The sequence below is a fragment of the Nothobranchius furzeri genome, chromosome 13 (genome assembly GCF_043380555.1).
Source record: "Nothobranchius furzeri strain GRZ-AD chromosome 13, NfurGRZ-RIMD1, whole genome shotgun sequence".
In the NCBI taxonomy this organism is placed as follows: Eukaryota; Metazoa; Chordata; class Actinopteri; order Cyprinodontiformes; family Nothobranchiidae; genus Nothobranchius; species Nothobranchius furzeri.
In genome coordinates, this window is record NC_091753.1 from 20,201,601 (window position 1) to 20,213,394 (window position 11,794).

The following is an 11,794-nucleotide window of genomic DNA, read 5'->3' on the forward strand; positions in this document are numbered from 1 at the left end:
GGAGAACGCTACCTCACAGTTGTGGGTGGAACCAAACATGGTCAGGATGTACAAGGCTACTTTCTTTAGATGTGAGAAAGCTGTCTCAGGAACCATTTGGAGCCAGAAAGAGGAAGGGTCAGTCCTAGCAGACAGTTCATTCATGGCCAAGTTTGCTTGGAGGTCAACTAACTCCATCTGAAGATCCCTGGCATTTACCCATTTAAAATGCTGTGTGGCTTCCTTTGAGAAGCTCCTGACATCTGTGATGAGGAATGGGTTCTGAATGAACATGGTGAGCTGCTGGCCAATGCTGAAGCTATCAAAACGATTGCTGAAGTTAGCAATAAGTTTATCAATGAAGACAACAAACGACGAGACATTTCGCTGTCCCTGAACCTGTTCCTGCACTGCTGGGAAGTGGACACCGTCTTCCTGCAAGTCCTCCTTGAACATTTCAAGTTTTCTCTGAAAGGCACGGACAGCTGTCATTAGTTCACAAATGGAATTGTCCTTTCCCTGTAGCCTCAAGTTCAGTTCGTTTAGATGTGAAGTTATATCAACCAAAAAGGCAACATTGTCCATCTGCTTCTCATTTTCTAGAAATGTAGAAAACTGTGTTGCCTTATGATGTTTTAGCTCTGCCAAGAAAGATGCTACTTCCCTCCTAATGGCCCAAAAGCGTGCTAAAACTCTGCCTTTGCTGAGCCATCTCACATTGTTGTGCAGCAGAAGATCATCAGCATTGGCATCAACTTCTTTGAGGAATTCTCTAAGCATGCGATGCTGGTAGGAAGAGAACGCTCTAAGAAAGTTGATCATTTTCATCACTGAAGTCATCACCTCAGCATGCTCATCTGACAGGGAGGCACAGAGGACAGATTGGTGAATAATGCAATGGTAGGTTAAGAGGTCAGGGTTGTCTTTCTTCATTCTTGTTACAGCTCCCTTTTCTCTCCCTATCATAGCAGGGGCTCCATCTGTAGTTATTGAAATCACTTTTGAAGGCTCAATTCCTCTCTTTGCCAACATCTCCATAATGGCCAGGTAGATGTCCTCTCCTGTTGTGCTGGTCTGAAGAGGAGTAATACCCAGCAGGTCTTCATAGAATGCTTTCTGCTCTGCGTAATAAAACCTCACATAAACCAACAGCTGAGCATTATCACACACATCAGTGGACTCATCCACAGCCAAACCTACACATGGTGCCTTCTGTATGGCTTCATCTAGCTGGGCTAAAACATCCTGAGTCAGTGTTTCACTTTCTTTGTAGCAGATGATGCTGATATGGGGATTTGCTTTATTTTTTCACAAACTTCTTGTTTTTCTTTTCCTTCAAAAAGTGTTTCAGCAACTGCTGTCATACACTCTTTGACAACCTCTCCATCAGTAAATGGTTTTTTGTGCTGACCCAAAATCCAAGAAACTCTGACCCCGGCTTTCCACAGCAGCCGTCAGCAGCACGTTACTGCAGCAGCACGTCATAGCTGCTGATAGGATCCACTGTGGTCAACAGAACCTTTTCCACCGGAGCCGTCAGCAGCGCGAGTCGGCCGCGTCTCAGGAGCAGCATGTCGTGGCCTTTACGCGCCGGTTCTATTTCCTACGCACGACGCCTCTGAAACGGGTCAAGTTCGACATTTTTGGGGAAGGAAAGACAGGAAATCGGACGCGGAAATGGAGAGAAGCTCCCGAGATTTTCAGAATAAAGAACGTACTGCCTTCCGGTCGCTTTACTTTAAAAAAGGTTACTAACTGTGCGGCCCCGTGAGAAGTTATCACCTAGCTAGCGGTCTCCTTTGTTTTTCAGGTCCGTATTGGCGATTATAAAACGGACAGAACATAAAAACACAAACATTTTGGAGCCATGTTGTAGTTTTCTCCTGCTTGTTGTTGTGTTTACTGACGAAGTCACTCGTGTGACTTCGTGCTCTGTCGGTGACAGTTGCTCCCCTGCTGATCTCGTGGGAAGGGCCAAGCAGCAGCTTACGCGAGCAAGATGTGCTGCTGCAGTAACGTGCTGCTGACGGCTCCCGTGGAAACCCGGGGTGAGGGAACTCTCATGGGCTCGTTGCTGAGCAGTGAACGTGTGGCTCAGGATCCTGGTGGACTGTTCATATTGGTTTTTGAGACTACGTATTTTCTCTGATCTTACTTCTGATCTGAGGGGATATGTTTCTTCAAAACATTTGTGTTTTGTCTCATAATGGCGTTTCACATTGCCACTTTTAATAAGTGCCACTGTTTCTGAACATATGAGACAAACAGGTTTTGTGCCACCAGTGGGAAGAACAAAGAGAAATGACTCTGTCCATTCTGGATTAAATGCTCTATTTTCGCTGTCCACGTTCCGTTTTTTAGAGGCTGCCATTTCTCCTTTTTCTACTTCTCTCCGTCTCACCCGCCTGAATCTCTCCTTGTCGCCTGTCGCCGCTCTCCTTTTCTCTGCCTGAATTCCTCCTCCTTTCCACCTGAATCTCTCCTTGTCGCTGCTCTCCTGTTCTTTGCCTGAATGTCTCCTTCTTTCCACCGCTCTCCGCCTGAATCTCTCGTTTTCTCTGTTCGAATTTCTGCTCTTCGCTGCTCTCCTTCTCTCCGGCGTCTGAAACGTTTATTTTTGCTACGTATCGCCTGTATTTTCTGGCAGGAATGCAACATGCTATTGGCTTGTTGGTGTCACGTGGTCTGGCTAAACTCGCGCACAATTGGCCTGTGGGTGTTCATGGATGCTAGAATACTACCGTAAAGAATGCAATAGCTGCACCGGCCAGAAGCGGTTATAAAATTAGGCGAACATTATTTTGGCCTTAGGCTCGGGTCCACACCAGACAGCATTTTGGTCCGGATCCGGACCCAGGTCCGCCTATTAGTGATCTCTGATCTATCTGCAGCCTTTCCACTTCCTGTTTACTGTAGGTTAAATCTTTTCTCACGTGCCAACAACAAAATAAAAATATCATTTTATCTTAAATGAAAATGCAACATCTCACCTGTTAACTTTCATGTTTTGGAGCAGAAAAAGAGCATAAAACCAACATATTTAAAGCTCAGTTTGCTGCACTGGTTTACTGTGATGCTCACCTTTTCCAGCCAGATACCTGCATCATGGGGTTGATCTGAGCTGAGGAGGAGACTCCTGTTGTTTTGTTCATCTTCATCATAATAACGACAACATTAGATGACAACAGGTGCTCACATGGGTTTGTGCTGCTGAACATGTCTGAGCAGCTTGACCACGTTGTTGTGTGTCGGGGAGGAAACACGACAGCAGCCACAGAGTCGTGCTGGTTTGAGCGTGTCGCTGCTCGCTGGAGTTATATCAGCTCTGTCTGGACGTTAGTTTGAAAACTTCCTCTTTAAGTCGTGAACACATTACTGAGCGGCTAGAATCTCCGTTTCTGGGCTTCAACGTCAGAAAACAGCTGAGTGAACTCGGTGCTGAGTGAGAGGAGTGTTTAGTTTGTCCGAGACAGCGGAGCTGCAGACACCCAACTACCTCTGACTGCCTCGGCGCTGAAAAAACACAAAGGAGGGGGCGCGTCGCCTCCGCGCTGGCGCCGCAAAGCATCATGGGAGTTGTAATCTTTGCGGTAAAATCGGCCAGCGGGCCAGTTTTAATATATTTTTGATATTTATCTCGCGGGCCACATAAAAATGCTCCGCGGGCCGCATCTGGCCCGCGGGCCTTGACTCTGACATATGTGCCATAGAGGAATTCTTTGCCTCATGGCGGTGGAAGGTGTACGACCATCATCCACATGATCAAATGTCCCTTCTGGATGCAATGTACGCTGGATGCCTGGACATACCAGCAGTAGATATCCAGGGATGGATCAGGCATGCCAGAAGATTCTTTCCTAGGTGTATTGCCCTAGATGACACAAGATGTGATGTGGATGAGAACCTGTGGCCAAATGGAGAAGACCAAGTAGAGTAGCATATTGAATCTGTATCAGTGGAAGTCTTGTGTTTTGGAAGTACTTAGTGCAAAAACAAATATCATTAAACATAAATGAACAGCATGAAATATTGACTAATTCTGCATCATGTCTGATTCATTCCAGTAACATCTATTGGAAGTATGAACAGAGATGTGTCCTTGTTTTACACAAGAACATGTAATGCTACATGTTGTTAGTGTTTTTTAGGTCTTTGTTTTGTGGGTGACAAAGTGTGTTTGTCGGCTGTCAACCTTTGCTAGTGTTATGGAGGAATGAGTTTATTTGAGAGCTGAATGAAGTGTTTTGGTGGTTGTAGTGCATTTTGAATGTGAAATGAACTGTTTTGCCAAGCTGAAACTCAGTTAGGAGAACTGTGTGGAGTGTCTAGCAAAAGTGACATTAGTATTGAGAAATGGGTCCTAACGTCTGTAAAAAACTGTAAATGCTTTCTTTCTTCTGGCTGAGTTTCATTCACATGATGACCTTAATGTCCTCCATAACCTCCTTCTCCTGCCTCTTAGGGTGCTACTTTGAAGGAGACCAGAAGATGCACGCCCCAGGAACCACATGGCATCCCTTTGTTCCTCCTTTCGGCTACATTAAATGTGCTGTCTGCACCTGTAAGGTAAACAAACAATCATAAACCTGCTCACACCTGGCTGCTTTTCCTCTGCGCTTTTAGACTCTAAACACATACAACAGGAGCAGTTATCTGTTCTTTAAGACCGATCCAAGCACTGTGTCAAGTTGCTAATCAGTTGTTATTTTCTTCTTCATCCAGGGATCTACAGGGGAGGTGCACTGTGAGAAGGTGACGTGTCCTGTGCTGACCTGCAGCCACCCTGTGAGACGGAGTCCCTCTGACTGCTGTAAGGAGTGTCCAGAGGAGGAGAGGACGCCTGCAGGCCTGCAGCACAGTGACATGATGCAGGCAGACGGGCCGCGACACTGCAAATTTGGCAAGAACTATTACCAGAACAGTGACAGCTGGCATCCTTGGGTTCCTCTGGTGGGAGAGATGAAGTGCATCAACTGCTGGTGCGATGTAAGTGTCTCTAGGATCTGTACACACTTAAGCTTGGTTTATGCTTGACGCATTTACTTTCCGCTTGGTGATGCGGCTCGCGAATGGAACGCGCTTCACAACTTGCAGCGTTTATGGTTCATGCGGCTTGTCTCTGCGGTGAGCCAATATTCTCCCAAACTGTAGGGGGCAGCATGGAGCTCGGTTGGGCATGGTTGTTAAAATTACGCAATTTTGCCGCACGGAGCCGTGCGAACCTCGTGGGCGCGTCAAGCCTAAACCAACCTTTAGTGTCTCTGTTTCTTCTAAAGGTTGGTTTATGCTTGACGCGTCAGCGAGGTCCGCGCGGCGAAATTGCGTCATTTTAACAACCACGCCCCTCCACCGCGTCTCCGCACAGCCCAAAATTTCCGCAACGCGCACATAGGAACATTTCTAACCACGCGGACGGTCAGACGCGGAAAAACATGGCGGACCAGCAAGAACTAGTAAGGCAGAGCTTCGTAAATACAGACATTTGTATGATTCAGCTCTCAAAGATCACCGTGATCAACGTGTTGTTAATAATTCTTGGAGAGAAATAGCTCGCACTGTCGGAAAAGACGAGAACGCTGTTAAAAATGCTGAAATGCCATGTTGTAAACAACAGTAATTTCTACTTCTACTATGGTGTAGTGTTGGATGCATGCTGTAGAGCTCCATGCTGCCCCCTACAGTTTGGGAGAATATTGGCTCACCGCAGAGACGAGCCACACGAACCATAAACGCTGCGAGTTGTGAAGCGCGTTCCATCCGCGAGCCGCATCACCAAGCGGAAAGTGAACGCGTCAAGCATAAACCAAGCTTGACCCTCAGCCTCCTGCTCTTCTTCTCCACAGCACGGGGTGACCAAATGTCAGAGGAAGCAGTGTCCAGTCCTGGCCTGCTCAAACATAACGCGTACGGAGAATTCCTGCTGTCCTGAATGTGCTGGTGAGCAGTGGTCACACGTACACATGGGACGTTTTATTAAGCGCTTTGCACAGCAGATCTTTTTAGATGTGGAATTCTGTGAAAAGATTATGAGCAATCGAATGTGTGGAATGCTGAAAAAGCATTTTTCAAATCTTATTTCTGATTAGAATCAGTCACTCTGAGTTTTTCTTGCAGGCTGAACATGGAAATAGTCTCCTACACCTATCTGCTGCAGTAGCTTCTGGTAGAAAATAAGACGGTGAAACTCTAGGATTTGAAAAGCCTGACAGATCTCTTAACATTCACACTCAGCCATCTTGACTCAGTTTTAGTTTTATTAGAAATGAAAAAGATCTGAGAATCACGTTCATAGTCACAGCCCTTGCTCAATGCTTTGTGGCGGACCTTCGGCAGTGAATACAGCCTCGAGTCTTGTTGAATGCGATGCCACGAGCTAAACACACCGGCCTTTGGGCAGTTTGGCCAATTCCTGTTATCACACACTTCTGATCTTTGTGTGGGACACTCAAAGTTATTCACAGTGGTGTCCTGAAGCTGCTGTTGGTCATGTGCTTTTGGTTGTTGTCCTGCTGAATGATGAATAGTCCCGAGTCGCCAGGATGTCTCCGTACATTGCTGCATTCATCTTTCCATCTATCCTAACTAGTCGACGGAGAAAAACGTCCCACAGCATGTTTAACGGTAGAGATGGCATTGGCCAGTTTCCTCCAAACGTGACGCCTGTAATTCTCACCAAAGCATTTCATCTTTGTGTCATCAGACCAGAGAATCTTGTTTGTCATTGTCTGAGAGTCCTTCAAGTCCCCTTTGGAGAACTCCAGGCAGGCTGCCGTGTGCCTATTACGTAGGAGCGGCTTCCGTCTGGCTGCTCTACCCCACAGGCCCTGTTGGTTGATTGCTGCAGAGATGGTTGTCTTTCTGGAAGATTCTCCTCCCTCCACAGAGGAACGCTGGAGCTAAGCCTAACCCTAACTCCAGTCACACAGTTTAGACAGTCGGTCAGCTCTAGGACAAGCCCTGTTAGTTTCTTCCACATACAGATGATGGAGGTCACAGTGCTTTTTGGGACCTTCAACCTTTCTGTAACCTGCCCAGATTTCTGCCTCTAAAATCTACAGATACTTCCTTTGACTTTATGCTTTGTTTGTGCTCTGACCGGTGACTTAAAAAAATATGGAAAAAAACCCTCTGAGGATCAGATTTGAAGCCCAGTGGGCAGTTCCGATTGCCACCATCTTGGCTGTGTCACACGTCTCGACACTCCTGGACAATACATAAATGGGTGAAGAGCTGGAGCTGATAGCAAGGCTCTGAGGATGTGTCAGCCACTACCCTCCCAGCTACAAGCTCACTGAGCTAAACAAAGCTAACAAAGGTTTGCGGGTGCTTTTAGCCAGAAAAACGTGACTGTGAAGCATAAATCAGCTCACAGAGCTGCGGAGCTTCTGTGGTCTCCCTCAGAGAGCTCCACAGGCCTCAGACTGCAGCGATCAGAGCCGGGCGCTCAGGCCGCATGAGCCCACACTCCACTCCTCCGTAGTGGTCAGGGCCTTGGCCGTGGTGGAGCAGCAGACCCAGGGAGACGGTACCAAGCCTTGTTAGCCAGCCCCACCAACACATTGCATTTCAACCCATCTTTGACCAAGAATGGATATTGGATTACCGGAACCAGACTCCGACCTCGCTAGCCGAATATCACTACCGGAGGTGCAGACATGTTTTGGACTGTTTGACTCAGAGGATCTGAAACCTGATTTGAACACTGGGAGGGTTCTGTTCATCTTCAGAAACAAAATCGATGCAGTTTGCTTACTTTTATGTTTATGTTTATGTATTTAACAGACGCTTTTGTCCAAAGCGACTTACAAGTGATAATCGGCATGCTGCCCTTGAGGCTAACAACAACAACAACTTGACATCAATCATGGAGAGTAGGAAACAAGGAGTGGATGGTAGAGAGGGGGGATGGGTGAAGGGAAGGTGCTAGTTTAGAAGATGCTCTCTGAAGAGCAGGGTCTTCAGGAGTTTCTTGAAAATTGAAAAGGAAGCCCCTGTTCTGGTAGTGCTTGGTAGGTCATTCCACATTTGTGGAACGATGCATCAGAAGAGTCTGGATTGTCCTGAGCGTGGTGTAGGCACTGCTAGCCAACGATCCTGTGATGACCAGAGCGGCCGGGCCGAGACGTAAGCCTTGGCAAGAGGATTCAGGTAGATGGGAGCCGTACCGTCTCGGACTTTGTATGATAGTGTTAGCAATTTGAATTTGATGCGTGCAGCTAGCGGTAGCCAGAGGAGCTCAATGAACAGAGGGGTGACATGTGCTCTTTTTGGCTGATTGAAGACCAGACACGCCGCTGCGTTCTGGACCATTTGAAGAGGTCCCACAGTACAGGCTGGAAGACCAGTTAGAAGGGTGTTGCAGTAATCGAGGCGGGAGATGACAGTAGATTGCAACAGGAGCTGGGTGGCACGTTGTGTTAGGTATGGTCAGATCTTTCGTATGTTTTACAGCGTAAAGCGGCATGAACGAGCAACAGAGGCAACATGATCTTTAAAGCTCAGGTGTTCATCAATCACAACACCCAGATTTCGAACTGCCTTTGAAGGAGCCAGAGATAGGAAGTCGTTTTGGATTGAGATATTGTGCTGTATGGATGGTTTTGCTGGGATGACAAGTAGTTCAGTTTTAGAGAGGTTGAGTTGGAGATGGTGGGATTTCATCCGTTGTGATATGTCAGAGAGACAGTTTGATATTCGTGCAGAGACAGTGTGGACTTCTATATTTCATTTTTCATTTTTGTGCTCCACCGGGAAGCTGACGTGTTCTCAGCAGGTCTTAGCTCCAACATCTGTCTCAATAATATTCAGTCATCTACAGATAAATAAAATAATGTGCTGCCAGCTTTACCGCAGAAAATATTTAACCAATAATTTATCAGAATAAATCTTCCTGATGAGGACGTAACTCGCTAGCTCGGCTCGTTGTTTGCACTAATCCAGGATGGCATGGAGGTTCTACCGGTCCCAGGAGGATCTATTGTTGCAATATGAAGATCATCTTTTAGAATTTATCTGTGTGTGTGTGTGTGTGTGTGTGTGTGTGTGTGTGTGTGTGTGTGTGTGTGTGTGTGTCGTAGCTTTCCCAAATGACTTGTTTTATCCTTACCGGAGCTAACACAGTTAGCAGTGTTGCTGCAGTCATGCTAACGAGACTCTGGAGTCCAGAGCACCGGTGCGGTTCCAGATGGATTTATAGATGTAGGTTATTATTTTAGATCAGACTTATGTTATTTAAAAATGAGTGTAGGACACAAACATGTGGCCCAGACCTTTTGCTGCAGCTGTAAACGCAATTTCCTGTAATAATCAAGAGCATGGAAGTAAAAAATACAGCTTTTCACAATACTAGCAGCAGCAGCCTTGTTTTATGTGTTGGAGTGACGTATGTGGAACTCAGTTCTTCACTGTCTGGAGGAGAGGATTTAGATTTTCTGTAATGATTTATGACAAAAGTCCTTGACAAAATGAACAACTGGACCCAGCTCATATTTATATAGATGGTATAAAGTGTAATTATACTGAATTTCTACTATTTTAATGCCAAGTCTGGCCAATATCTTTAAAGTCTCATCAGCTGCTATGAATGTTTTACGGTTTGAGCTGTTGTCAGACACCAGACTCACTGTGTAACCGGCCCCACTCATACTAGTGGTTAGCTTGTCTGTCCAGTTGGAAGTCATCTATGTTCCTTTAAACTGAGGTTGTTCAATGAGCAGCAATAATATGACCCATCCACTGAAATGCATTAAAAAGACCTGAGCTAGAGCAACCAAAGGCCTAAAACTCAGTTTGTGCATTAAAGTCATGACGAAGCTACCTTAAGGTCTGCAGTTTGAAAACACGATTCTGATGATTGTTGATGTCATCATTAGGAACCAAAGAGGAAGATGGCCAGATGACAAACACACCAGACAAGCAAAGGCAAAGGTCATGGAGGCCCTGATGCCTCGGAACGCTCTCACTCCTGAGACACCTCCCCCTCACCCCTTCCTTGGCCAATCAGCTCCTTCCTCACCAAACCGCGCAGATGTGATCTCAAAACTGCACACTACATCCCCGACCCCCACCACAACCCACACGATTATCAGCTTCAAGAATGTAATGAGGAGAGTGAAACACAGACGGGGAGTCACGAAGGAAATGGAAGACTCTTCTGCTACTTTCAGCATTCGATTGGATTTATCGGTGCTCAGAACGTCACAGAAGCTCAACGGGATGCTGGAAATCCACAAAAGCAGCCAAAAGGACTGAAATCTAGAGTTTGAGCAGCAATTGTTGGAAAGATGAAGTGATTGGGGAGTGACAGAGCTTCTTTTTGAAGCACAGCCTCAAACGGACACATTGAGGGCTGCTCCTGTCTGGAGCGATGCAGGTTTCTATGTGTGTGATTTTATTTTTTGATAACGATTAGGATGCATTTCTCCCTGTCTCTTCAGCCAGCCTGCAGCTCACACATGGGAGAGGACTTTGAAACGTCCCGTCCTGTTTGGGTTGTGATTTATTAGCATTTTTTTACGATCATTTTTCATCTTTGTGAACTATAAAAGCAGGTTTGTATTTATTGAATATTGTCGAAACAAAAATAAAAGGATGTTTGTTGATAGAAGATGGAACGTTTGCAAATTTTTCCTTTTCATTTCTCCTTTTTTGCATCTCGATATGTTGATTTTTCCTTCTCTAGTCCAGATCCTTTCTGGTCCTTCATGTTTCGTTGTGACACTTCCTGTGGTTGAGCTGTGATCGGAGGATAAACAACCTCTTTTTATCCGTCTTCTCTTCTTGTTTTTCTCAGGCTGCCCTTATTCTCCGTACCGTTAAAATTCTTTGATGTTGTATCATTTTTCATCCTTTTTACCCTTTTTTCTGATTTAGCTCTTCTAATCCAGGTTGTCTTCTGACCAAATGTGGAAGTGTCACACATATCTTCTCGTGTGGCCTGAGTTCACTCAGACTGAAACATTAACACATATTCACAGATGTACACAAGTTTTTGGTCTGGATCAGACTAGCCCTCCATCATTGACCAGCTGGGTAACAGAGGGCAGCAGGAAGAGAGCGGTGCATCAGCCGGACCGCTCAGATCCATATTACAATCGTAGCTGGGCTGTTGTGATGCTAACGTCTCTGTTTATTCCTACAGAAATTCCTGCTGCTGTTGCACTTCCTGGCTCTGCCTCACCCTATAAACTGGGTGGGGCTGCATATGTTACAAGGTGTCTGACATGCAACAGGACACGCAGCTATGGCTGTGGCGAAGACATCCACTGTTTAACCAATCACGTTCAGCTGAGCATGCTCATAAATCAATCACATTCATCTTCAGCAAAAGAACGCGTTGGTCCTGTTGGTGCTTCACAGATCAGAACAGGATACCGGGATGCCATGTCCTGGCGTGGTTGTTCAGCTTCATGCAAACTAAGGATCAGCTCTGCATTCACATGACTGCTGGCCTTTATCATTCTAAAAAGCTCTTGTACTTAAAGTTGCAGTGAGCAGTTTTAAGCCACTAGAGGGCAGTACATTCATACGTTTCAGGGTAGGTGCACCACATCTTCCAGACTGTCCTAGTTAAAAAAAAATAAAAATAAAAAAAAACACAGTAAATGTTACCCGTGGAGCAGAAACAACGCAACCTTGGCATGACTCTTCAGACTTTGATGGTTCTTCAGGTAATTCCATAAGAGAATGCAATGCTGATTGTTGTTTTCAGGTGTTGTACTTTCAAGATCTTTTTTTTCCCCACAAAACTTAATTTCAAACAAAGTTGCACACAAGTTTAAATACAGAGAACAAAGACAACTTCAACATGCATGTG

The 11,794-nt window shown here is 45.8% G+C and overlaps 1 protein-coding gene across 2 annotated transcripts in view; it reads left to right on the forward strand.

The window, feature by feature from the left end:
• chrd (chordin) overlaps window positions 1-10,424 on the forward strand; it is a 39,057-nt gene extending 28,633 nt beyond the window's left edge. For both annotated transcript variants that reach the window (XM_015952124.3, XM_015952125.3), the window contains exons 18-21: window positions 4,442-4,545; window positions 4,702-4,965; window positions 5,823-5,916; window positions 9,852-10,424. In XM_015952124.3, the coding sequence (XP_015807610.3) occupies window positions 4,442-4,545; window positions 4,702-4,965; window positions 5,823-5,916; window positions 9,852-9,922 (533 nt within the window). In that variant the 3' untranslated portion in view covers window positions 9,923-10,424. The remainder of the gene's footprint in view (window positions 1-4,441; window positions 4,546-4,701; window positions 4,966-5,822; window positions 5,917-9,851) is intronic.
• Window positions 10,425-11,794: the final 1,370 nt, after the last annotated feature.